Below are 26,500 nucleotides of genomic sequence, written 5' to 3'. Positions count from 1 at the left end.
ACCTTTGATTTCGCAATGGGAGGTTCAGGTCAAAGAGTGATTGGGGTGGCAAGCCTTTCCATTTAGATGTTTTTCACTCCCCCGATGAGAGTCGCACGGACTAAGCGCCCAGCAGCGCAAGTCTGTCCGTCCGAATCCTTCTCCACTTCCCTGCATTGCAAGGGTGTAGACGATGAAACGAAGGATGGAGGCATTAGTACAATAACGAAGCGGCTGTGCAGACACGGGCCAATCGCTGATCCCAACACTTTAAGCTGAGGCTCCGGAGAGAGACTCGGAGTGGTCAGTTATTTCGAGCTGCAGTAGTCCATTGCGTGAGGGAACGGATATTCCCAACCATGAAATCACCACACGGGAAGAAGAAGAAATCGCCAATCATGATATTAACCTGACACGACGATCACTGCGACTCAAAGCAACGCCGATTTTTAGTGGATCGTCGGGGGCCAAACGAGTCTCCGGGGTGCTGTGCTGTTCTCCAGAAATACCCTTTCAATCCTCTGCTAGGCAGCTAGTCAGTTAAGTTGACCACCTATTGCCATAAGAAAAGGATAACCCGGCCGAGTCAAACGAGGCGACAGATTTACATTTAGTAGTATCGACCCTTATAGATTAATGGTATAAAGTAGGAAGAGATCAGAGCCAGGGCCCAAGATCATCAGGTTGGTGCCCACATTCCCCACCAAGTGGCCGGATGCAGGCCCTTTTGGCCCCCAACAGTCGCCTTGATGAGGGGTTTACCACTCCCCCCAGGGCTTCGACCCCCTTTCAGGGGTTTCTTGGGTTTCCCGACCGGCCGATTTTCAAAATGCCCGTAGTTATTTCCAGTTGGTGCAAGTCCGCCGTTAGAAAAATATCATTCTAACATAGGTCGGAGGAGCGTCACACCACCATATAATCTATAATTTCCGCTACCAAATTTATTCGACACGTCAGCTTATTGTAGTATTGAAGGAGCTCAAAACGCTCTACATGAAAATTTGATAATCGTCAATGTGAACATCCCATATAACTGGCTACGAGCCTCGAAGTTAGTTCGAACTCGCTCATAACATGCAGATAGTACCCATTGCCGAGAACCGATCAGCATTGCTTGCCGCAGGCTTCCAGTCCCAAATCTAGCATTTATTACCTGACTATCGATGGTAACAGCCTCGAATTTACGCTTCGAATTAACGCCTCGGTCGCTGTACTGGAGAGTATTGAAGGACATATCGTTGCTGTCATTGCCACGATACAGGTCTGACTATCAACAACAAGTCGATGCCCGATTCGCAGCTCTAGCATAGTTAACGTCGTCACGGCGTCACTAAAGTGAATCACTCAAGGGTACTCAAGACCTAATTGGCCAACGCACTTTAACGAGACAGGGAATGTCTAGCCGATTGGCACGTGTCACAGAGCTGAAATAGAGGCCCCTGTCAACAGGCATATCCCTCCATGTCAACACTTCTTCAATGCCGGAAGTTAGGAAGGATTTCCATTGGATTTGTCCTGATATATTCTCCGAGTGTTTCGGGATAGAGCTTCAAGATGGCCTCCATTTAGGTGGTAGCGAACAAACCAAGCCCGAATGGTAAGTGCCGTCTCGACGTGTTCCCTACCAACCCTCGCGAAATTGACACCATGTTAAGACTTGAGTCCTAGTCCAGTAAAGGTGATCCGATTGATTACGGCTGGAACTCAAATGCTGACACTTGTTAACTAGAATACAACCTAATTCGAACAACGAATATTGTCAATATGTCGCTACTTTTGTCGGCATCACATCATTATCACACAAGGAGTGCAGACATCCTCCTATAGTTACTAAGCTATAGCGCACCGGGCAACGCCTTCAAGAACACCTTCGTCAAACATGGCTCGATGAAAATATCGATGACAGCTATGGATGTGTAGGTTTGTGGATAATTATTTCCGGAAATCATATATGCCTTTAATACAACAGACTTGCTATGCCACTGTGAAGAGGGCATTCTCAATAAATGCCACAGGTCAGTTACCATAAGCTCCAGGATCATAAACACGCAGGGAGCGCTTAGAGAAGCCAGGATAATGCAGTGGCGATACCATGTGAAATGCGTAGGGGTAGGATCCTCATGGTAGTTAGAACGACATTAGGCCTTTGGGAGGCATTTGATACCGAATAATAGGCTACAACGCGCGCCAAGTCACTTGGTATCTGTCGTGATCGTCAGGAACAGGGAACATGGCTCTAAAAATACACTGATGGTTCGATCTGGCCATCAGGATAGGTGAAACAGTACGACTGGTGATGATCTCAAGGCATTCGGAGAATATTCAGCCATATGTGATGAAACTCATCAATCCAGTAAGAGCTTTGAGGCTCATAATTACGGATATAAAATGACGGTCTCGACAACTTCTAGAAAAAGCAGTGAACTGTTCCATCAATCAACTGTAGGTTGACTCCGACGTCCCTATTATGCAAGATCGTCCATTCAATAACAGTTTTTACCAGATACTGAACCTTTTCAATCAACCAAGACATGCATTTCAATTACTTGGCCATTTTGGTTAGTCTTGCAGGGGCAGCTCTTGCTGTTCCCGCGCCTGGTCCGGCGCCCGGTAAGTGAGAACCTAATCCATTGGCCTTCGAAGCTTTCGAATTACTCATCCGGCTGTTTAGGCCCAGAGATGATGAGACGTGCCGATGATACTCAGAACAATAACCAGAATAATGAACATTGGGGACCCGGCTGGGGTGGTGGCTGGGGCGGTGGTTGGAGACATCCTGGATGGGGAGGTGGCTGGAGAGGATGGTGAACCGATGGCATCAACTATGCCTAACTACTCTCGCTTAATGATGATTTCGGGCACCATATTGTTTTGATTGGAATCTTAAAGCGTCACATGGATTTTGTCGGTCTCTACTTAATGGACGCACGGTAGTTTACGAAATTTTGCCTATGAGCAATACAATCGGTAAATCTTTTCCATTTAGTGTCTCGGTATGTTGCCACAAAGCATTTACTGAGCGGCCTCAAATGAATAGTAAAGCACACGGCACTCCCCATAGTAGAGCTATTTCTCAATGTATATATCTTTTACCGAGATATTTTCATAGCTTCAGGGCGCGGGAGAGCCAATTGATACTCCTATCATGTGGCCCTGCCGTCTCCCAATACACCATGCGTAATATTAGCGAATATCACCACCATGGACAGCTAATCTGTGAGCTCTTCACTCTTAACCACTAACCTCACTGTATTGACTTTAAATCTTAGACTAGAATTTGTGGACAACACATTTGGTCTGACGGTTGTTAGACACCTAGTATCACCCTCTCGTACTGGACAGTTAGACCACTTCCTAACTTCTTGGCGGGCTCAGCCTCAGCCTCAGCTTGGCCGATCTTTGCTCAATGGATACTTACCCTCCGCTGGTGCCAGATTATTTTGTCATTCAGTTCCAATAATGGTAGTTAGACTAATGATCCTATCGTGGTTCAGTCATCTTGAGAATTCTTCATGATAGGTTCCGATGATACAGTTTCCCTTCAGTGAACCTTCCAAATTCAAATGACTCCATAGAGACTTGGTGTTGTATTTTACAAAGTGGGGAAATATTGCAATAGAAGTGCCTGTGAACGTCTTCTCTCTAGTCATAATAGTATATTGGTGAAGAAACTGGCGAGAATTAATCCGTCCCCGTTATCCCTCGCGGAGTCTTAGGCCGTGTCCTGCTACAGCCCATCAATAATCGTCGCATATCCAACATGGGGAAAGGGATACTAGATTTCTACTACATCTAACATATCCCGCGACTTCTTCTTGTTGTTAGCTTAACCACGGTTAGTCTTACTGATCGCTTGGCTCTTAAGGTTATAGTGGATAAGGCGATTTAGGCGTGCCAAACTCAATTTTCATAGCAGTGCGACCCTGGCCAGGATCGTACATAAATTACATCAAATCAAGGACGTCAGAAAACTCTCTGCTGGCAATGCAGTTCTTGGCCTCTCTTGGCGCTGCATACTTGACATTGGTTACATCGGCGCGCGTCTCGCTTCTGCGTGGCTTGGTACCAGTACATTTAGGTCAACACCCCCTCTTCCGACCTTTTGTTTCAACAAATTAGCAATTCATTGCCAACTCGCCCAGGGTTCCTTGACTATCTTTTATCACCTAGTGATCCTTCTCCTTGGACCTCCATGCCTCAGTTATATTGAATTATAGACCTGCACATCCGCGACCATGTCTGAAACCAAAGAATCAACGACGAATACAAATCCGGTACCGAGCGTTTCTGCAGCCGACGATGCTCTAGATTTTCTAAAGCGACAATGCGATACCGAGGGCTCGCCACGGGGTCTGGCTGATATTCGCCACAAGGTTGATCGGCGGATCCTGCCGTTCATGTTTTGCTGCTACTTTTTACAATTCATCGATAAGGTTATGTACGACGTAAGTTTCTTCTTCGTTCGAGATGATGGTGAAAGAGATAAAATGAAATTCCAAGACTGATTCAACCCTGCTCCGCCAGTACGCGGGTGTGATGGGCATGAAAGCCGATCTTAAGCTAAAAGGAAACGACTTTAGCAATGGAGCAAGCGCATTCTTCATTGCGTACTTGGTTGCGGAAGTCCCAAATGGTAAGAGCAATATACCGACTAGTCTGTTGATATATTAATCCTTCGGAACTCTAGTGTATTTTCTTCAAAAGGTTCCTCCGGCGAAATGGCTAGGGGCCAATGTTATCTGCTGGGGTATTGCTGCCGCTGCAGCTGCCGGGGCCAAGGATTACACCACACTTCTCGTGGCAAGAATATTTTTGGGTATATTCGAGGCCACAGTTGGGCCATCTTTGATGCTGATCAGTAGTCAATACTACACAAAGTCCGAGCAAGCACCCAGATTTACCTTTTGGTTCTTAGGTCTTGGAGTAGCGCAGATCATTGGCGGGGTGATCTCGTTCGGTTTCCAGCATGTCCACAACGGATTTGCCGGTTGGAGGATCATGTTTCTGGTCTTGGGATTGATCACGGTGGTTGTTGGCTTGGGCACGTTTTTCTATCTCCCCGATACTCCTATGCAAGCGAAGTGGTTATCCGATGACGAGAAAGTGGCACTCCTGCAACATACACGAGTGAATCAAACCGGTATCCGCAACAGCAAATTCAACTGGAGACAAATTCTGGAAGCAGTCACGGACGTTCAAGTGTGGTTATTCTGCTTGATGCTTGCTCTGGTACGTTCTTTATTCCGATAAATGTGAGAGTCGGTCGTTATGGAATTCTAACGATGATCGTTCCTATCACAGCAAGCGGTATCCAGTGGGGTCGTGATAGCATATTCCTCAACCCTTATAGCTGGCTTTGGCTTCGGAGGTCCAGTATCTGCCCTTCTCAACGCTCCATCAGGAATTGTCAGCATCGCTTTTACGCTCCTCGTCGGTATCGGTATTCGCAAGGCCTCAAATCGATGGGCTTGGGTATTCATCTGCAGTGTCCCTGGGATCATTGGTGGCGGACTAATGTCCTTCCTTCCAAAGAGCAACCGTGCCGGCGTTCTAGCCGGGATTTACTTGGTCAACGCAATTGTAGCACCGACGCCGGTTATCTACCACTGGGTAGCAGCTAATTGCGCAGGATACACCAAGCGCGCATTCGCAAGTGCGGCGGTTGCCGGATTTTTCTGTGTCGGTAACATTATCGGGCCACAAACCTTCCAGGCTCGAGATGCTCCAGAGTATCGACCAGCTAAGATATCAGTCCTTGCAACTCAGGCAGCTGCGGCAGTCTTGGCTGTTGTTCTCTTTGCTTATTACGTCAATGAGAACAGGCGCAGAGATCGTCTTCAAAGCGCCAGTGGAAGTGAGGACCAAATTAGCGACGAGGCAGCTTGGGGAGGGCTTACGGATAAAGAGAACAAAAGCTTCCGATATGTATATTGAGACTGCAGAAAATGTCTCGATCTCCACGTGCGCAGAAGAACCGGCTCTAGCATCGACATGGCAGTGCTTCGGACAATACTCGTACAGGGGCTCCCATCGATGGAAACTATGTGACACAAAGGTTGACAAGTACCTGGATCTTAAAATCCTCCGACTCCCCTCACTCTCTTCACGGCACCAACCACTCCACGTGCCCAGCTGAACCTTCCAGGATCAGTACCAATAGACCCTGGTGGAATTCCGCCCGTGACAGGATCATGCCAGCATCCATCCTCAACGCTAGCAGCACCGTACTTGGCTGTGTTCTGGTTGCGATCAATTATTTCGAGCCATTCCTTGCAAATCAAGGCTGAGTCAATCAGGACATTGACCTCTTGACTGTGGAAGAAAGACTGTGTATCGAGGTTTCCATTTCCTATGAATTATCCTGGTCAATACAGCCCAATCGATGAGGGGTTGGTTTTTGGACATACCTTGTATAGCAATCTGCTCGTCGACAATCATCAACTTAATATGACAGCTGCGCTTCTTGAATGAGTTGTGGATCGGTTTTGTTTGGTCTTTGCCCACATAGTAGAATATCCGAAGCCCCTCTTTTTCCTTTTCGGAGTCAAGAGCGTTGTACAATCTATTTGCGATCATTTCGTTCGTGCCGTTTTGGAATGGCAACAACTCTCCTGCATCATTGTATCCCAGGCACAAATAGCAGGTCACAATGACACCACGGCGTACAGCATTCAGAAGGGGCTCGAGCAGCGGCTCTGCATTCATATTGGGTGTTTGGATGAAGATAGATTGCTGGGCATTATTGATTGCCGATAGCCAGGCCGCATCCTGGGGTGTGTGGGTGCTGTTGTGATTGGGGGCTAGAGAGAGACTCAGTAAATTGGCCTTGCGGGACAAAATAAACCAGTTCCACTCACCTCCGTATGGTTCTCTATTCACAAGGGCCATGGGTACTGGGTCATGACTCGGCAGCAACTTATATGGAGTCATTCTGACTTCTTGATCACTGTCAAGGGCATCCCCGGTTGTTTCAGGCTGGATCGTAGTATCTACCCATTGGTGAGCAACAGTCCAGATGAGATTTTATGTAAAATATGAGATCACCTACTCAAATGGCGAGTAACACCTTGTGTTGGAGATTCTCCCTCCCTTGGATAAACACAGCTATTGACTCTTCGTGCTTCCTGGGCCATGTCTGTGTCATAGTACTGCATTTCCGTGGTATGTTCCGGAAGGATCTCAGCCGTTTCTTCCGAGACCAGATCAGGGCTTCTAGCCTCATGACAAGGAATTGGAGCATCTTTAGCGGGGGAATTTAGAAGCGGCAGAGGCGGGTCGAGAGGTTTTCCCCATGACAGGAGTGCCGCGTCATAGAAGGAATCTACGATAGGTCCTTCAATATGTGCGAGCATTTCCAGGTTATCGTTGTCTTGAATGTTGCTGCTCTGTAATAGAGCTATGCGCCGGTCAATGACGGTAAATTTTGCATGGAAGGTGCCAAAGATCGGTCGGTGGTAATTGATGACTTGTAGATCGACGTTGGGGATTTCATCCGCAGCAGGGAGTCGAACTTTTCCCACTGAATATTCCTCTTCCGGGACACTCAGTCGGTTTTCCCACGCCTATGCCGGTATGAGCATATAATTTGAGTACTGGCGACTGAACAACGAACCTGTCGTGGATTCCCCCTGTCATAGACCATCTTCATGATAACTTTCTCGCCACGCTCTCCGGCTCTGTCGGACAATTCTCGGATAGCATTGGTAACTAGGGTTGATGCATCCGAGTAAACCCAAAAGTTCGTGCCGAGGAAGACCTCATGTTTGGCTCGAGCTATACAGTTTGCAAGATGTCGACAAAGATCTGGCAAGGGCGCGACTATAGTCAACGGAACAACTCCCGTGCTTCCCATCAAAGGAGGCGAAACCGCCCCTGCAGAAGGACCTTTTTCCAAGGAGCTAATTGCGTCATGGTAAACCTGGTGATATATGGAATCAGTTTTCCCGATACAAACATTCAATTTTGAGAGCGGTCGCTATTCTCACCTTCGAGAATAATTCACTTGGCGCTGACGCTCCCCAGTTTCCGCAAGATAATCCTTTTTGCAGTTCGTCCTTTTCCTGGGTGGAAGAAACCTCATATGACGAGGGGTTTACCCCGTCAATGGACTTTTTGGATTGTAGAGTGTGATCATGGGTCTCATAGAGATCTTTGAAAATTTTGCCCGGGCATTGTGATGGATCCTTTGCTAGTTCTGAGGTTACAGTTTCAGACTGTTTGCACCAGTTGTAGATCTTGTCTGTCACCATGATGTGGTGCGATAATAAGTGACTTTTTGGTGCAATTTGAAATAATCCAGTAAATAAGAAGTCGTCTCACGAGTAGAATTCTCAGGGATGGTATAAGTCAAGTTCAGCTCAGAGTGCTTTAGCGGTCGTATTCTAGGACAAGGCTTGGTGACGTATACAGGGCTACTAACTTAATGCGGAGCTAAAAGTGGGGACTTATGAAAATGTGTTCTGAAAGAATAATAATATTAGCCGTTCAATTAACTTACCAACCTGTTTGGTTCGGAAGCGAACACGGATGCCTAAATTGCCATGTGGTTCGGTCCCAGTTCAACGGGCCTCGACGTCATCAATCTCCCGAGTCTAAATAAAGAGCGGCGCCCGTCATTTTTTTACTATAGACTGGCCCTGGAACCGTTGAATTATGTTGAGAATTATGTAAATGTCAATTCTCAATTTGATCGGTAGATAATTCAAACGGTAGGCGGCTCGATCGGTATCGCCCTTCTCGCTGCACAGCCTTGCTGGGTCATCATTGACCCACACGACTTGGAGCCACACACCAAGAATCATGCTTAGGCGCAAGATATGGCTCAATCAGGCTCGCTTTTCCGAAATTTGAATGTTTTCCATTCCCTTTCAGTAGATATCCCCGTTAATTTCATCTTACGTCCGTAAGATAAGCGGAAGAAATGGCTGATTCACGCCAGCGTAAGAATTCACTAGGCTAAGAAAGAATGTACTTTTGTAACCTATTATCCTCGCTTACAAGGTATTACGCAATGGGTCTCAGATCAATTTTACTACAGTATTATTATTATTGGATCGTTGCGGATTCTCGGATCTTGAAACAGGGCTGAACAGGGCTGAAAAATGACGTATACCAGCGGGGCAGAAAGCTTAGCAAGGCTTGTTCGGCTCAGGAACTCTCGTTGAAAGTTTGCGGGATCGCGAGGAATGGTGATTTGCCACAGAGAGAATGAGAAGGGTAAGACTCTAGTTAAGAAATGCGTGTTCGTAATTTTGTCCAACCCGAAATTCCAGCCCCTGATCACAGTTTCACTCGGAACCTTTTCTCCACTCGGCATCATTTGCCTCGTGCCACTTTGTTTCATAGCAGCTTAAATCTCGAGGGACAGAAGCGACTACTGCTCAAATTCTAACTATCGGCCCATCTCTAACATCGAGCATAGAGAAGGAACTTTACTACTTTACTATTACTACTCAAGGTGATATACTGTCGATGGATGGTCGCGGAGCTCTGGACTTACCCGCCCCCATATGATATGGTATAGGCGACTCGGCTACCAGGTCGCAACATTCTTCTCCTATCTATAGTCCTCGTTCTCTTCACTTGGTAATTACCACTACAATGTTTTTCATCTATGATTATGCTCTGCATTCCTCCTATCATTGACAACATGGCTCGGCAGCCTGTGCGGGTGTGCTGTACTCATCACACTCCAGGCTAGCAAACCCTCAATTGGCTTTTTCCTCAGCCTCAACGTTTCAAGAAATTCATCTAGGCGCCAATATAGCCCGCTAACGGGAGCTTCATAGATTCGGGGATACCTCGATCTATCTTCTCCGAGTCACATTTTAGTGCCAACCTGATCTCAGTGGTTGATTATTCTAAACAAGAACCTGATCTTGGGTCTCACCATTATCGTAACTATCGATTTCCACAAGATCTGTCTGAAGTAGTCAACTATCTAAAAGGACTCTGTTTCATAGTGGGTATAGTCTACAATGGCAGACCCCATCTCAGACCAAACTCCCCCGGTTAACCACGGCCCTCCACAATACCCCCCAACACAACACAAAGCAATTAACCTGCACCTCCGGGGTTTCACCGGGGAATTAAAACATCCCCAATGAAAGAAACAGGGATCTTAATATCTCAAAGGCGGGGAAATATGGGGCTGCTGCAGAATCTCCCCCACATCCCACATTTATGTCCCGCTATCTCCAACCGAGAAGGTGTCGGAGTGTTGATCACCCGAACAGGACTGTTTCATAACAATCATCTCATCGATTAATAAGGTCTTGTTTGTCTCTATTCTGCCAACCACCCGGGCCAATTTAGCCCGATGAGACAAGGGTGGTAGTGCATCGCGGGGTTGTCAAATAAACACACTCCTCTTGCGGAGAAGAACGATGGCTACCTCGGTCTCGGTCGCTCCTTTATAATACAGTGGGGCGCCCATCTTGCGCATTCTATCGATTCATTGACTTGAATTCTTGAGTATCCGTCAAACCTCTGATCCTGTCATGCATTGGCTAACGCCTTTACTGCTGGCACCGCTGGCATGCGCAGCTCGCGCACCATACGAACAGTATATCCTGGCTCCAGCCTCGCGAGATCTAATTCCCGTCTCTATATATCAGGTCAACGGCTCTGTTACCAATTCCCAAGCTCTAACACGTTCTTCGGGAGGGGATACCACTTTCCACGGTATTTCGTCCGTCACGTACGATTTTGGCAAGAACGTCGCCGGCCTGGTCTCCCTGGAGGTCGGATCCGTCTCTTCTCCCTCGGCTTTTTTGGGGGTGACATTCTCCGAATCCAGTCTGTATATCAGCAGTGAAGCCAGCGATGCCACCGCCGACGCAGGTTTGGATACACCACTGTGGTTTGCCGTAGGTCGAGGTGCTGGGAACTACACCCCGGAGGAAAAGTATCTGCGCGGTGCATTCCGATACCTCACAGTCGTGAGCAATACGACTGCGACGGTCTCTCTCCAGTCACTTCATGTCCAATTCCTGGCTGCTCCCGAGCAGAATCTCCGAGGCTACACTGGATGGTTCCACTCAAATGACGAATTGATCAATAAGATTTGGTATGCTGGCGCATACACGAATCAGCTCTGCACGATCAATCCGTCGCAGGGAAACGCATTGGTCCATCTAGGCAGTATCAGCTCGAGCGACAATATCACGCTCCCGCAGACTGATACCTGGTGGAATAATTACACAATCACGAATGGCAGCAGTACCATCACTGACGGTGCAAAACGCGATCGACTAGTATGGCCGGGTGATATGTCCATCGCCCTAGAGAGTATTGCCGTCAGCACTGGAGACTTGTATAGCATTCGAATGGCCCTCGAATCATTATTTGCCCTGCAACACTCTAACGGTCGTCTTCCATACGCAGGAAAGCCTTTTTACGATATTGAGAGCTATACTTACCACCTGCACAGTCTCATTGGCATGTCGTATCTGTATCGCTTCTCGGGGAATCAGAACTGGCTGGCTCAGTACTGGGATCAGTACGTACGAGGTGTCGAGTGGGCTCTGTCCAGTGTGGATAACACGGGACTGGCCAACGTGACTGCCAGTGCGGACTGGCTGCGATCTGGAATGGGAGGACATGTAAGTTGATCGTCCAGTATCATCCCGTGGGACATTGGCTAATCACCTTCCAGAACATCGAGGCAAATGCTATCCTCTATTTCGTGCTTCAAGATGCCCAAACCCTCGCCCAGGAGCTCAACCAGACCACCACAACGACCAAATGGAACCAAATTGCGGCTCACATCAAAACAGCTGCCAACCAGCTTCTTTGGGACAAAGATGCCGGACTGTATCGCGACAACGAGACAACCGCCCTCCATCCACAAGACGGCAATTCCTGGGCGATCAAAGCCAATTTGACCTCGTCCACAAACCAAACCATCGCCATCTCTCAGGCCCTCAAATCCCGCTGGGGAACATATGGAGCCCCCGCTCCAGAAGCCGGAACCACCGTCTCCCCTTTCATCGGCGGATTCGAGCTGCAGGCACACTATCTCGCCGACCAACCCGCAGCCGCACTAGATCTGATCCGGCTGCAATGGGGGTTCATGCTGCAAGATGGCCGAATGACACAATCCTCCTTCATTGAAGGGTATTCCACGGACGGATCATTACATTATGCGCCGTACAGCAACGATGCACGCATTTCGCATGCCCACGGGTGGTCCACGGGACCAACCTCGGCGCTCAGCACGTATGCGGCGGGCATTCAGCTGACGGGGCCGGCGGGAGCGGAATGGCGCATTGCGCCTCAACCGGGCAATTTGAGCAGTGTGGATGCTGGTCTTTCAACTTCAAAGGGACAGTTTGCAGTTCGCTTCCAGCGTAAGAATAGGAAGTATGAGACATTGTCTTTTCAGACACCGTCATCCACGCGGGGGGACGTGGTCTTGCCGGGGACATGGGGGAGTCTGGTATCGAAGAGGGAAGAACGTGTCTCACTGGTTAATGGTGTTGCCCGTGGGTTGTGTGGGGGAAGCTGGAAGCTGGAGATAGATGGTAAGTAGTAGATAAGCCGGGTAGAAATGGATGACCGATGCCCTCTGATGATGTCTCTGATGATGTCTCTGATGCATGTCAAGCTGTTGATGTAAGTAACTTGGATGAAAGAAGAAGACAAACGGAAAGTGCTCACATGACCAGAGGCAGACCAATGATTTCTTTTCTGTTTGATCATTTACTATACTTAGTTAATAGTTGATGTCTATTAATCAACCTTTATTTGCTTTTTCCCCAACCGCCTTTGTGGGGGACGAAAGATGGGGTAGAGAGTTCTGGACATAGTATAGTAAGTATAGTAAGTACTACAGTAAGTACCATAGACTATAGTATGAATACTTAATCACTCGTCCGAATATGATGGATTACAGCCTCACTCTTGTATCTTCTAAGAATCTAGACCTTATCTTCTCTAGGCAGCTGTTGAGTCATCCACTAGACCAGAGTCGGTGTAACGATCAACACGGAGCCTCACTGGAATCCAACGAATAAAGTCAGCTTTGGGCTCTTTGGATTTCCCCTCTTCCAAAAGAAAATGAAAAAGACCGAAGAGCCAACGCATCGCCTCGCGTGGGATATTCTGATTGGCACCTGGCAGAGGTCCTGGCCACTACTGCAGTCGGCCTGCAGGCTGCAGCTTCGTCAACCTGAAGTTCAAGTTGGACTGACAGCCACATCCCAGTCTGCTGAAATCCTTTTAAAGTCTCCCCAGTCTCACCCACTGCGTCTTTCTTTCTGACTCGTGTTTCTCTTTCTTTCTCTTTCTCTTTCTCTTTTTCTCCTCTTCAACCCCAGCTTCTTTAAATCTCTCCGCATTTCTATTTCTATTTCTAGCTCCCTAAGCTCTCTCTCTCTTTTTCTCCACTTTCCCCCCCCCCCACTGGAGCTTCCCCAAATGGCTGAACCATCCACCGACGGGGGCGAGACGAAGCACGAGGTGGACCCCTCCGACAACGTCAACGGCGCCCAACAAGCTCCCGAAGTCTCCGTCAAAGATGCCGCCACCACCACTGCCCCCTGGAGAATACTCCCAAAGTAGCCGCCGTGTGCAAGAAACATCCGGACCCCAAACACGACGGGCAGAAGAGGAAAAAGAAGAAGAAGAACAAGAAGAAGCACAATGCCGCCGATAGTTCCTCCACCGAGTCCAGCTCCTCCTCTTCCTCTTCCTCATCACCTTCAGAGGCCACTTCAGCCTCCGAGTCGGAAGATGGAGACTCCGACTCGGTCGCCAGTGAATCGGACACGGGCCATCGTAAGCGTCAGCGTCTCCGCGCCAAGGCACGAGCCAAGCGGGCCCAACGCGATAAGAAGAAAAAGAAGAAGACAAAGACAAAGTCCAAGTCCCGTAAGCAGGCTCAGTCGGATTCCGATACCGAGTCTAGCAGCGAGTCCGATTCGGAATCCAACGATTCGGCCGACGATGCAGAGTCGACGATGGACGAGAAGGCGCTGCGAAAGCTGGTCGCTCGCTTGAAGTTGCAGAAACGAGCCAAGCGTCTACGTGATCAAACCAATGATGGTCTAGGTGGTCTTGACCCGCTGGGTGAGAATCGACGAGACAAGCGATCGCGGAAGAAGAAGCCTGCTTCGAAGGTAGCTTTCAAACGAGTTGATCAACGTGAGTATTCTTTCAAAGTATTATAATTTTATCTTCCCTGCTTTACTAACCATCTGCATGATCAGTCTGGGATAGCACCATTCATAATTACAAGCTCACCGAAACCGTCGATGACCCTGATGCCGACGGATGGGACCAGTACATCTTCACCGTGCGCCGCAAGTTCAACTGGGAAAACAAGTACCTGGAGACGGTGGTCGACATCAAGAGCAAGCACCTTCGTGATGCTCTCGGCAAGGTCATGGACGGGGTCAAGGGCGTCAGTCTAGTACAGGAGCCCGCCGTCGTCGACCCCAACATGCTGTTCTTATACCTCGAGGAGACTCGGCAGTATATGAAAGACCTCAAGCGAGAGGCTCGGAGTGAGAAGAAGAAGAAGGCGCGGAAAACTGCTGCGGCCAAGGCCGCTCATCTGAAAGTCCTGGTTAAGTACCTGGACACGGACTACTCCGACATCAAGAAGACTCTCTATCCACTACTCGAGGCCAACACCATCACCTTTGATCTGCTGTGGGCATTATTCAAGCCCAACACCATCGCATACACCCCCACATATGGAAACTCGGATGAGCCCCGGGCCTTCAAGATCGAATACGCAATCAAGGAGTCCTCCTTCATGCGAGGCCAATGGTACAGCGTGGAAGGCCGGTACCTCGAGTATGATGGAAAGGACTTTGGATTCGGTACCATGTCAGCCGAGGTGGAAGCCTTCAAAGGAGCCCGCAAGATCACCAGTCTAGCCTGCTATCCCCTGCAATACCACCGCGATTCCGAAGCTCTACGAGCGCGACTGGTCGAACGGGGCAAGCGATTCGTGTCGCTTCGTGGCATGAACTACCGCTTCCACAAGGGTATGGCCTTTTACAAGAAGAAGCGTTCCTTCGTGATCAAGGTCAACATCAATGGACGAGTCATGATCGATCCCGCGATTCACCGACGCATCAACCCCAATTACCCGATCAGCACGGTCCGGCCCAAAGACCCCGATCTGCTCGACGCATCAGAGGCCGGCTTCAGCGATGCCGAAGAAGACGGTAGCGACGGATGCTGCTGTGGAGGATCCGAGTCGGACTCTGATCGAGGCTGCTCATCGGATACCCCACGAACCGTCTACAAGGTGATCGAAGACGAGGACGGAACACCCCGAGTTGTCGAAGTCGAAGTCGACGAGAACGGCAACGAGATCCACAAGGAGAAGATGGACCGAATCGAGGGAGACGCAGCTGGCAACAAGGAGCGTGAATTCACCGAAGAAGAACTCCTCATCGCCAGTCCCGTCGTGCTCGGCTTCGCATTCAGCGAGAAGCTTTGGCTAGAATTCACCATCTCGGGAATCAGCGATATCGAATGGGACGCCGACGCCTTTGACTCGCTCGTGCTGGCCAGTAATCAAAAGTCCATTGTCAAAGCGCTCGTCGAGTCGCACACCTTCCACGCGGCAGAGAACATCGACGACGTAATCCAAGGCAAGGGCAAGGGCCTCGTCGCCGTGCTCCACGGTCCGCCAGGAACAGGCAAGACGCTCACAGCCGAAGGAATCGCCGAACTCCTCCGCCGACCACTGTACATGGTCAGCGCGGGCGAACTAGGCACGGACTCGCGCACGCTGGAAGCAGAACTCAACAAAATCCTGGACATCGCACACTCCTGGGGCGCAGTCCTCCTTCTCGACGAAGCAGACATATTCCTGGAGAAGCGCACGATCCACGACATCCACCGCAACGCGCTAGTCAGCATTTTCCTGCGTCTGCTAGAGTATTTCCAGGGAATCCTATTCCTAACGACGAACCGGGTTGAAACCTTTGACGATGCATTCCAATCACGTATCCACGTTGCACTGCGGTACGGCGATCTCAACGCAAAAGCGAAACGGAGTATCTGGAAGATGTTCCTGGAACGAGTGCGCGCTATCGAGGGTGTCAAGACTGCTGCTTTCTCGGAGAGCGATTACGATTTACTTTCGAGGCATACGTTGAACGGTCGTCAGGTAGGCCGCCCCCTCCCCCAACACACATCGTCACCCCATGATATCATTCTAGAGCATGGTTATGCTAACACATATTGTCATTCAGATCAAAAACTCCGTCCGTACAGCGCAAGCCCTCGCCGTCAACGAACGTTCCCCCTCTCAATGGACCATATCAAGCGCGTCCTCGAAGTGGCCGAAACATTCGACCAAGATCTCCGTGGTGGAACGGGTTATCTAGACGCGATGCGTAGTTACACCTAGTTTGGGACGTGAACATGAACATGAGGCACGAGACATGAGCATATCTAATTAGCCTAACACCCTTTTTTTGTTTTGCCCTTCTTTTCTTGATGTTCTTCTCATCTCATCGCTCTTTTGGTCAATTTGTTTTCCATTTCTTTCCTTCTTTCCTCTTCTTTTTCCTACTTTCTTGAATGTGGAGTTTGGTATACTGCAGGGAGACGGAGAATAAGGCGAGACTGGACATGGAATTGACATGGAATTGTGGATATGAGAATGGACAGTGAACGACAGATTTCAGTCCACGGCAAACACCATGCATTCTGGAGAAATTTGAGATTGTCTTGCGTTTCGTGGTTTTCGGTCGTTCTTTTTTGTTTCTTAGGTCTGGTCTGTTGAGATATGGACCTTTTAAAGCGCGTCTAAATCTACTCTGATCTATAAATCCGAGGTATTCGATGACGGTAAAGTCACCAAGTTTCCAGTCACCATCTACAGTATCTTCTAGAACATTCTACTAGGACGACATATTCACGGCGTTTAGACCGACATTGATCATGACTGGCATATCGATCTAAAAGTACAGAGATTCCATGGTTCCTAGTCCGGAACAACGGATAGTTATACAAGGGGAGGAGTCATTTAAGGGTTGGCCTTGACAAAGTCAACACCCTTCTGGATGTTCTTCTTCAGGTCAACCAGGCAGGCATCGAGGAGCTTCTGCTCGTACTCGTTAACCTCACCGACGGGGTGGATGGTCTCGACACCGTTGGGGCCGAGCTCGACGCGGGAAGCGAAGAAGTCGACGCCCTGGTCCTTGTAGAGGGGAGACTCGACAAAGGTGGGCTCGATGACACCCTTCTCGCCCTGGGCGGCGCGGAGGAGGGACTCGGCGAAGCGAGCACCGGCCATGGCCATGGAGAGGGTGGCAGAGCCAGCACCGTCCTTGGCCTTGACAACCTCGTCACCACCGAACTGGATGCGGTTGACGAGAGCGTCGCGGGTCTCGCCGGAGATGGAGGCGTGGTTGGACTGCGACAGCAGGGGGACGATGGTCACACCGGAGTGGCCACCGACGACGGGGACCTTCTCGCCAGCGGGGTCGGTCTTCTGGACCTGGGAGATGAAGCGGGAGGCACGGACGACGTCAAGGGTGGTGACACCGAAGAGGCGCTTGGGGTCGTAGACACCCTTGGACTTGTAGACCTCGGAGACGATGGGGACGGTGGAGTTGACCTAAGGAATTGTCAGAATAAGAAAGAAGAAAAAAAAAACGTGCGGATACAAATTGTAGAACATACAGGGTTGGCAATGACCAGGACGTGAGCCTTGGGGGCAGCCTCGGCAGCGGCCTTGGCGAGGTCGCGGACGATGGAAGCGTTGGTGTTGAACAGGTCATCACGGGTCATGCCGGGCTTGCGGGGGACACCAGCGGGGATGAGAATGATCTCAGAGTCCTTGAGGCACTCACGGAGACCAGCGGCATCGGGGTTGTAGCCAGTGACGGTGCTGTTGGTGTTGATGTGGCTCAGATCGGCAGCGACACCTGGAAATACAAAAATCAGCGGTCCAATTCGGAATTGCGAGGTCGCGGAATCGCAATTGAAACTGTTGGGGGAGGGAGGGAAAAGCATACCGGGTCCACCACGGATATCGTAGAGAGCGAGCTCAGAAACACGGGGGTTGAGCTTCAGCAGGAGAGAGAGAGGCTGGCCAATGCCACCGGCAGCACCGAGGACGGCGACCTTGGAGGCCTGTGATGAAGGAAGGTGAGGTTAGCGCTAGCACGGGCAATGTGGTCGGAAGAATCAGGGAAGGGTGCGATAATTCTAGGAATTGGGATGGGGGAAGGAAAAAAGAGAGGAATTGGATATACCTGGCTAGCGGAGGCCGAGAAGGCACGCTTCTGGAAGAGGTTGAAAGACTGACGAGCGGCAAACATGATGGCTGGTCCAGATGGAGAAGTGGTGGATGGGGAAGAAGAGGAAGAGAGAGAAGAAGAGAGTTGGAAGGAGGAAAAGCGGACGGAAAAGGGCTCCACTTTTTCAGTTTTGGGGGTCTGCCGGCCTCCCGATGATCGGCTGAGCTCGACAGTACGAAGTAACTACATAGTCTAGGTACTTGGACTTGTACTTAGTACGGTAAGTATTCCGTCAATGCCGAGTTTAGCACGTGCTGATTTATAGTTATCCTGGATTATCGTGGATTATCGTGGTTTTACGTATACTTCGAGTAGCTAGTACTCTAGTTACTGTCCCATTAACCGCCCAGAGCTATTCTACCGAGGCCAGTCGCATGGAATTACTTCAAATAGAAATACAATCCTATGAGAAAGAAAACATCATATAAAAAAAAGGTTATAAACAAAAGACGCCATCGCTGATGAACACTCAACCAATCCCAATCCAATCCAGAAAAAAAAAAAAAAAGTACATAGAAATAAATCCCCATTTCCCTGCTCATCGCAAGAAATGCAACACGGCCCAGCAGAACAAGAAGAAAATCACCACTCCCCCCCAGAAAATCCACTTATCCTGACGAGCCCGCCGTTCCACCATCCGAATCGTATCTCCACTAACCCCCAACGTATTCGCCACGCTATATAGTCGGCGCTGAGTCCCCTTCAACACCTCCCGTTGTTGACCGAGGTCCGCCAACACGGCGCGACCCCGATCCAGGAAATCGTCCAGCTGGGTGTTTGTGTTTACAAAGAAGGACTGTTCGCGCAGGGCGTGCGTTTCACGAGTATAATTGTTAGGTCCCGCGCCGAAGCTCAACCCGGAGGAAGAAGGTGCAAAGGCTGAGGAGGTGGGGAGAGAGGACTGGGCATATGGGTTCTCGGGGGTGGCGGCGTGGTGGGGACGGCGACCGAGGAGTTCGTTGCGGTTGGTGACCGATTGCTACGAGAGAGAGTAGTTAGTGGGTATTCAGTCACAAATAGCGCTTGGAATTGCAGGGACATACCGCTTCCTCTCGTTCTTTGCGCAGACGTTCGAATTGAGTCCGGTAGTCGGCCAATTCAGTGCGGAAGTTCTTGACTCGCTCAAAGGCTTTCTCCTGCTTCTCCGGGATCAACTCCTTTTTAGATAGGGCCGAGTAGTCATCGATAGTACGAGATAGCGAGGAGAGTGAAGCGGCAATCTGGCCTGTCAAGAAAGAGGCCCCGATTAGTATAGTAGTTGGATGCGAGGGGACCCGGTTCAACACACCTTGTAGAGCGGGGGAAGAGGTCGCGGGCGACTGGGAAAATTGGTCCAGATCTCGGCGAACAGCAGAGGACTGCTTCAGAGCAGAATTGAAGAGGGAATTCTATTTTGATCAGCGAGTAGTCCCAAGAGGCATGGAGACGGGTACACACCATGTTGTCGATAGGGCGGCGAGCGCCACGTTCAAGGTCGGAGATTCACAGCGGGGCACAGATGGCTCGAGATAGTCGAGTAGATTCCAGGATACTGTAGATGGGCGACCAGATATTCAAGGAAACCGATCGTCTCCAAAAGCGTCAAGCCAGTATGGACTGCTTTGTAGAATCTCGAATCAACCACGTCTTGAAGGCCAGCTTGGTGTTTAGGCCGCTCACCGCCTTTGGCAGAGCTTCGAGCTGCCAAGTACGTCACCGACAGGTACACTCTGCATCCAGCATCAACAACTAGCAACGGAGAGGCATATTCAGACTAAAGTATTTGCTACTTCAGAGTACTCCAAGCCAGACCTTTTCTACACATTTTTTACGATCGAGCACGTGATTCAAAATGGTATCGTTGAAGCTACAGACGCAGCCTATCCAGCCGGGACTCCATTTGTCGCCCAAAAGAATAACAAGACAGCCAGGGATGCAGAATCTCAAATCTCACAAAGAGCTGGGATGGTATATGAAACAAAGAAACACACACAAGTCAAGCAAGGAATCGACTATTTCCAGTCGCAACCCGCAAATCCCATTTATTTGGGAGGGTACTTGTTCTGGAGGAACCATCTATACGCGAATAACACAGATTAGCAATGGCATCCTTCTTCGCATCCTTCTTCATACTCGCCTGTCGGATAAAGAATCACTAACTTGCTCACAAAGTAGTCCACCACGCCAAAAGCACCGACAGCGCCGGACCACAACCCAACAACCTCCCACGACAACTTGCCCTCGACATGCTTGCGATAAGCACCAAAGCCCAAACCCGCACCGACCAAAGTAGCCACCACGGCGTTCGTGATGAAGACGGGGTTATCCGAGTTCGCAGCCAGGCCACTGCTCTTCGCCTTGCGGGCCTTGGCCTTCTTCGCAGACTCCTCGCGCAGGCGCTTGGCCTCTTCCTCTTGGGCTTCGCGCTCGACGCGTTCGGCCTGAGTGGTGGTCTTGACCTCCTGGTTGAGGAAGTCGGGGTCAACGGCTTGGACGTGGGGGCCGTCGACGTCGATCAGGGAGGCCGTGCTCTCGGATTCATCCTTGTAAATGCCGCCAACGGCGGGGGCGCGACTGTGCAAGGGTGGAGTTAGTATATTGAGATGGACGTGTTGCGGGGTATAAACCGGTATATAACTCACGCCTAGGAAGATCTGTTAGCAGGTGGTTCAGGTAGTTCAGGTAGTTCACGCAGTATCCAGGACTGTCACATGGTACTTACTTCCTCGGGGGATTGCTTGGGGCCCTTGGCAGCAGCGTCGGCGTAAGACATGGTGTGAGTGTAGGCGAGAGAGAAAATAGATAGAGGCAGTTCTGGAGCTGGCCAGTCCGTCAGCGAAGTAGTATTAAGAAAGTGAATAGAAGAGGTTCTTACCAAGAGACTGATGTTCAGGGGGAGGGGAGGAATGAGGATTTAAGAGGTGGCAGAAGGTGGCAGGTGAACCTTGGAAGGTTCGGAGTGACATCACGTCATTGATTCTGGATGTTGGGTGGAGCCACACCTTGTTAGTTTACATCAGACCACGGATTACCTAACTATTGATTGATAAATGTATATCTCAATATTTGATGTTCTTCAAGATCTATTGAAAATGAAATATATGTCGTCAAAGTATTTAAAATGCTCAAAATCAACTCCTTCAATAGTTGAATAGTTGCTGTGCAGTGAACATGTGAAATGCTGACTGTCCATTCCTCAGCCACTGACGTGGATGCTTGCGGCCTCGAGGCTCAACTTGGCGGTACATTCAAAAACTACCGCTCATATGTACATGGTTTCCAATGGCGCCCCACGGGGGAAACCCCAATATGTGCGGAGCAAAGCGCTTTAACTTATACTCTATATAGATAATACATAATACATATCTACTGAACTAACCCAGTAGAATTATATACAATTCGCATACAATCTAGTCAAGTCGTATACAATCTAGTCAAGTCGCATACAATCGATTAGTCGAGAGATTATCCTAAAACTTGGGGGGAGAACCCCCCTAGTAGGAGCGTATCTGTTCCCTTTGGTCTAGCCTACCTCCGGCGCCCTGACATCGCTCCGCTCCACAGGTGCACCTCAGCGGATTCGCCAGTTTCACCGGATTCGCCAATTTCTAATTCACCAACCTCATCAATTAACTACCTACTCCCACCACCACCACCACCAACCATACCTAAATCTACCAAATCGGGCAAGCATCTCATGAAAGAGGCCCTATTGTCAGCTTGTAACCATAGTTAATGTGATTCTCGGTTGACCTACGCACCAAAATATATAGTAAATGCGATAAATTACGAATTCATATCTCAACAATCACATCTATTTATGATAAGATATCAAAAATATTTAAATAGATCGGATTTCTAGCCTACTAGGGAAGTATAGGAAAATTATATGAAGTATTAATAGAGATATATATATTTAGGTCCCCCGTGTTGAAATTACTATGGTAACGCATCGAAATAATCAGCTCAATTACTTCAGAATGAGACAGACTATTTCATTTACTAAGAAAAGCCTATATTCCAATGTCCAAGTAAAAATAACCGATGGCTGTTGAGATATGGATTGGTGGCTTATCGGGTTTACTGCATGTTGTGTGGTGCGCAGGTCAACCGGGAATTACGTTACAGCTAAATTCGAAATTGGCTTCCATGATTTACACAGAGGAATTGTTTTCGGAACCCCAAGTCGAAGCACGCTAGCTCAATACGGTTAGTGGAGCCGCAGGGGTTGTTACGCCAAACTTACACAGCAGAGGTTCTTTCAAAACATTGTATCAAAACTGGTTGAATTGGTATAGGCTAGTATGCATATGGACGAATGAGAACTATCGGAATCATACAGACAAGGTTGATTGATTGAAGAAAGGAAAGGACTCGAACGAATGGAAAAGGGGCAGGTTGAGCTGTCCCATGGCGGTGTAACCGGGTATTCGAGTGACCATACCGATGTCGAAAGGTTACCCGCATATTACATACAAACACATACAAAATCTGGGAAGGAAATGGACCAATCCGAGGTCACTGGAATGAAACTCTCCACTTTTCCACGACACATTGTTACACAAGCTGTAAGTTACATGCCTAGAGATATAGGATGTAAGGGCAATAACAATCATCGCAACGGTATTCACGCAGCAAAGGATTAATACATGACACTGATCAATTACAATGTAACAGGATCTCTCTGAACTACGTATTCCGGTTCCGGGGGTTAGAGGGTCTAAGCTGTGGTAACAGAGAAACAGGGATGTCGAATGATAACAGTAGCAACATGATGTGTTACACAATTTTCACAATCTCTTCACGTCCGCTATGGCGAGCAAGGCGGAGGGCATTTCCGTACTCTCAACCTTGGTCGTCGACCTCGGCTCCTTTCTCTAGCAGCATCTGCACAATTCTGCCATGTCCTCCAAAACATGCTGCTTGGAGGGCATATCCGTCTAGTCTATCTCGGGCGTTGACATCGGCTTCTTTCTCAAGAAGCATCTGCACAATCTTGTCGTATCCTTTAGAAGATGCTGCTTGAAGGGCATTTCCGGTCCATTCATCTTGGGCGTTGACATCGGCTCCTTTTTCAAGCAGCATCTGCACAATCTTATCGTATCCTTTAGAAGATGCTGTTTGAAGGGCATTTCCGGTCCATTCATCTTGGGCGTTGACATCGGCTCCTTTCTCAAGCAGCATCTGTACAATCTTGTCGTATCCTTTAGAAGATGCTGTTTGGAGGGCATTTCCGGTCCATTCATCTTGGGCGTTGACATCGGCTCCTTTCTCAAGCAGCATCTGCACAATCTTGTCGTGTCCTTTAGAAGACGCAGCTTGTAGGGCATTTCCGTACTCTCCTCCTTGGGCGTCGACCTCAGCTCCTTTCTCTAGCAGTATCTGCACAATTCTGTCGCGTCCTCCCAAGCATGCTGCTTGGAGGGCATTTCCGTACCAACCACCCAAGGAATTAACATCAGCTCCATTATCCAGCAGTATCTGCACAACCTCAGCATGTCCATTCCATGACGCCCATGTGATCGGGTATGTACTTGTATCGTCTGCTGCATTGATATCACTTCCATTGATAGTCAGCAGATGCTTGACTTCACGCTCATGGCCATTAAATGCGGCCAGATGCAGTGCCTTCATCGATGGTATCGTGTGGATTGGCATAACAGCCTTCCAAAAGATGGGAAACCATAGAGAAAACAAATTCCCACTTGATTTATATACCTGATGTAATCGATCATTTAATTCTTGGCTTGAATTTGAACTCATCTTCCGCACATGATCGGCCCAATAGACTGCTGAGTATTCCAAGAAGCTCAGAGCATCGGAGCTCAACTCTTCTTTTTCAGCTTCCAAGTCCTCCATTGATAAGTATTTCAAGCAAATAGAGGCCATTTGATCCTCTGTATCAATAAGGCACCACGAATATAAGTCATGGACACTGTTCATATTGGCCTTGAAAATGAGAAACTCCCTTGCGGTCTGGTGAATCAGGTAGATTTTGGTGTTGTTGATGAAAACAAAAAGTCCACATAAGCGCCGTAGCTTCTTATCTATCTGTGATGAATCTAGCATCGCCTCTACTGCAGTCTGTGATTCTGGGTAGAGGGTTATACCCAGCGCCATGGCCATTTCAGTCGTTGTTAAAGGCCGCCGTGCTGCTATAATAATCTGTAAGACTTTCTTCACGGTATGTACTTTATCGGGAGGCACTCGATCGAGGATCCTTTCGTAAGCGTGATTCACGGAAGGTGGTATCAGTCGGACGGATTCCTCAGCAGGCCGAAAGCTATTCTCAAATGTTGATCGAATATCGTCAATAGCTAAGTGTAACCAAAGATACGTCCGATGTTCCATTTGTAGAAGTTGTTGTTCTAGTCGCTGCTGTGTATTCTGTCCTAACTGTGCTGTTTCGGCAAGCTCTCTTACTCGCATCTTCACAACAAGATCAATTTCCTTGTGGATTTGATCATTTTTCGCCTCTCCTTTGAGATGTAAATATGGGAAAAAGTCTGTAATCGTTCGAAACCGATTCTGGATATGATGATAAGGTCGGCCAGTGACTAGAAATTTCAGCCAGCTATCCTGTCTCAGAGGACGGTATAGACGGTGAAAATACTGGAGCTTCTCAATCAATCGATCCTGATCAATGTCACGGCATTCATCAAGCGCATCAAATATACAAATCGTCTTGTATGATGTGTCAGATAATGTAGCCGTTATAAGAATTCGCCAAAGTTCATCCACCTCCCGTTGGAGCTTCGCCCCGTTCCTTTTCCAGGAGGGCATGGCATAATGTATTAACTGGGGCCACTGGCTGAAGAGCTGATGGAGTACTGAGCATAGCGCTACGGCAAGATGATTCTGTTCATCGTTTTCTTTAAAAAAGAAGTAACAGACCGCCCTCTCTGGATCAGAGGTTTCCAAGCCGTCATCGATAATCGATCTGGACAGCACAGACTTCCCGCAACCTGGGTCGGCAGATATCCAAAGGAGATCATTGCGGCTGCTCTGTGACCACCGGATGTACTCAGCACTCTGTAGAGCCCATAGGCAGGTCCCTTCTACCTTTCTAGGATTGATGTTCTTTTGCTCTTCGTAGCTTGAAATTTTCAGGGTTTGGAGACAAAGGCGTTCCTTATCTTCTAAGGCTCTGTACTTCTGTTCACTATGATGTCGAGCTTGTTCATTGTGTAGTCGATCTAAGCGTTGAATGGCGCCGTCTAGCCTTTCTTAAAAAAAAGGCTATAGATCAATAATGATTCATGAAACAGTTACAAGACTACACATGACTAACCAGATATAATCCCAGTGATCCTCTCCTCAGCTTCAATTCGATTAAGAGGGATCCTCTGCAGAAGATCTTTCGCATATGCAGCTGCCGCCATCGCTGCATAACCTTGCCACTCCTCATTCTTATGTGAGTCCGCGTAGTCGCATATACCCCTGATAACAAGACACGGAAAATTATTCATCAGCCCGGCGGCTTCCGTTTCGAAACAGAGAACATTCTTTTCTCTTGCTAGTTCGTCACGAATCAACGCATTCTTCATCAGTTGATTGGCAGAAGCGATCAGGCCATAATGTATAGCAGGATTATCTTCGTTCTCAGCTCGCTCACTTCGAGGTATCAATTTCGACGGATGATCTGCACATGAAGCACAGCCTCCTTGTTGATGGATAACATCGGACCGAAAAAATCTATCGGTGATTTGCTCTGGCCGTTTATACTTGCGGTGTAATCTCACGTTCTTCTCAAGAATGCTATGAATGGTCTCATCGAGGTGATGCCCCTTTCTTTCGTATTGTGTCCGAATCCCAGTCACCGCAGTGCGTAAAATAGTTGGTGGCTGATTAAGAAACCGTGTGTGCTGAAAACTTCGACCCTGTATCGATTTACCAAAGTCATACTGGAACACACCACTCTCAGTACCACGAGGCGCACTGACTACGATATCGCCTAAACGGATGTCATTGCTCTCGCTTGGTACACCTCCTCCAATCCCGACCATCAGACCGATCCTGATATTTTGAAAACTGCTCAGCATGTTCGTCGCTACATTAGCGGCAGAGGCGGTTCCATATTCACCATCGGGCAAGACGGCGATGACAACGTTATGGTCGCCTATTTTGCCTAAGGTGTAGTCGTTGGCATCATTTGGCGACACGAAGGTCGGTTTTTTATGCTCTTCATCGAGGAGTTCCTGTGCGGCAATGTATTCCACATGCAAAGCGCAGATCCAGCCCACAGTGTATCCCGTAGGGTCCGACAT

At 48.8% G+C, this 26,500-nt stretch overlaps 11 protein-coding genes across 11 annotated transcripts; 5 read left to right on the top strand and 6 right to left on the bottom strand.

Annotated features, from left to right (window-relative positions):
- Positions 1-2,510: 2,510 nt before the first annotated feature.
- Positions 2,511-2,787, top strand: N7496_010621 (uncharacterized protein; the record flags this gene model as incomplete). The annotated part of the gene is made up of 2 exons (XM_056703534.1): positions 2,511-2,589; positions 2,651-2,787. The coding sequence occupies 2 exons, from the start codon at positions 2,511-2,513 to the stop codon at positions 2,785-2,787; spliced, it is 216 nt and encodes a 71-aa protein (XP_056552534.1).
- Positions 2,788-4,214: 1,427 nt separating this feature from the next.
- Positions 4,215-5,913, top strand: N7496_010620 (allantoate permease; the record flags this gene model as incomplete). The annotated part of the gene is made up of 4 exons (XM_056703533.1): positions 4,215-4,424; positions 4,504-4,612; positions 4,667-5,208; positions 5,281-5,913. 4 exons carry the CDS (start codon positions 4,215-4,217, stop codon positions 5,911-5,913), a joined length of 1,494 nt encoding a protein of 497 aa, XP_056552533.1.
- A 140-nt stretch (positions 5,914-6,053) lies between these two features.
- Positions 6,054-8,228, bottom strand: N7496_010619 (IQ calmodulin-binding motif protein; the record flags this gene model as incomplete). Its single annotated transcript, XM_056703532.1, has 6 exons — positions 6,054-6,328; positions 6,387-6,779; positions 6,837-6,968; positions 7,028-7,541; positions 7,592-7,897; positions 7,965-8,228. The coding sequence occupies 6 exons, from the start codon at positions 8,226-8,228 to the stop codon at positions 6,054-6,056; spliced, it is 1,884 nt and encodes a 627-aa protein (XP_056552532.1).
- Positions 8,229-10,478: 2,250 nt separating this feature from the next.
- Positions 10,479-12,502, top strand: N7496_010618 (putative alpha-L-rhamnosidase A; the record flags this gene model as incomplete). Its single annotated transcript, XM_056703531.1, has 2 exons — positions 10,479-11,582; positions 11,636-12,502. Coding segments are annotated over 2 exons (1,971 nt in total), but the record flags the coding sequence as incomplete, so codon positions are not given.
- An 896-nt stretch (positions 12,503-13,398) lies between these two features.
- Positions 13,399-16,354, top strand: N7496_010617 (uncharacterized protein; the record flags this gene model as incomplete). Its single annotated transcript, XM_056703530.1, has 3 exons — positions 13,399-13,485; positions 13,527-14,124; positions 14,190-16,354. 3 exons carry the CDS (start codon positions 13,399-13,401, stop codon positions 16,352-16,354), a joined length of 2,850 nt encoding a protein of 949 aa, XP_056552530.1.
- A 621-nt stretch (positions 16,355-16,975) lies between these two features.
- N7496_010616 (malate dehydrogenase) lies at positions 16,976-18,275 on the bottom strand (the record flags this gene model as incomplete). The annotated part of the gene is made up of 4 exons (XM_056703529.1): positions 16,976-17,569; positions 17,635-17,879; positions 17,970-18,087; positions 18,210-18,275. 4 exons carry the CDS (start codon positions 18,273-18,275, stop codon positions 16,976-16,978), a joined length of 1,023 nt encoding a protein of 340 aa, XP_056552529.1.
- A 1-nt stretch (position 18,276) lies between these two features.
- Positions 18,277-18,573, top strand: N7496_010615 (uncharacterized protein; the record flags this gene model as incomplete). The annotated part of the gene is made up of 2 exons (XM_056703528.1): positions 18,277-18,426; positions 18,520-18,573. 2 exons carry the CDS (start codon positions 18,277-18,279, stop codon positions 18,571-18,573), a joined length of 204 nt encoding a protein of 67 aa, XP_056552528.1.
- A 219-nt stretch (positions 18,574-18,792) lies between these two features.
- On the bottom strand, positions 18,793-19,694 carry N7496_010614 (golgi SNAP receptor complex member 2 family protein; the record flags this gene model as incomplete). Its single annotated transcript, XM_056703527.1, has 3 exons — positions 18,793-19,233; positions 19,298-19,642; positions 19,692-19,694. The coding sequence occupies 3 exons, from the start codon at positions 19,692-19,694 to the stop codon at positions 18,793-18,795; spliced, it is 789 nt and encodes a 262-aa protein (XP_056552527.1).
- Positions 19,695-20,275: 581 nt separating this feature from the next.
- N7496_010613 (uncharacterized protein) lies at positions 20,276-21,006 on the bottom strand (the record flags this gene model as incomplete). The annotated part of the gene is made up of 4 exons (XM_056703526.1): positions 20,276-20,309; positions 20,367-20,807; positions 20,876-20,877; positions 20,956-21,006. The coding sequence occupies 4 exons, from the start codon at positions 21,004-21,006 to the stop codon at positions 20,276-20,278; spliced, it is 528 nt and encodes a 175-aa protein (XP_056552526.1).
- A 2,072-nt stretch (positions 21,007-23,078) lies between these two features.
- Positions 23,079-24,662, bottom strand: N7496_010612 (ankyrin repeat domain-containing protein; the record flags this gene model as incomplete). The annotated part of the gene is made up of 1 exon (XM_056703525.1): positions 23,079-24,662. One exon carries the CDS (start codon positions 24,660-24,662, stop codon positions 23,079-23,081), a length of 1,584 nt encoding a protein of 527 aa, XP_056552525.1.
- Positions 24,663-25,519: 857 nt separating this feature from the next.
- N7496_010611 (5'-methylthioadenosine/S-adenosylhomocysteine nucleosidase family protein) lies at positions 25,520-26,500 on the bottom strand (the record flags this gene model as incomplete). Its single annotated transcript, XM_056703524.1, has 1 exon — positions 25,520-26,500. The coding sequence occupies one exon, from the start codon at positions 26,498-26,500 to the stop codon at positions 25,520-25,522; it is 981 nt and encodes a 326-aa protein (XP_056552524.1).

The sequence above is a fragment of the Penicillium cataractarum genome, assembly GCF_028827025.1.
Source record: "Penicillium cataractarum strain IBT 29864 chromosome Unknown utg000008l, whole genome shotgun sequence".
Classification (NCBI taxonomy): domain Eukaryota; kingdom Fungi; phylum Ascomycota; class Eurotiomycetes; order Eurotiales; family Aspergillaceae; genus Penicillium; species Penicillium cataractarum.
This window is presented reverse-complemented; position numbering and strand designations above follow the sequence as displayed.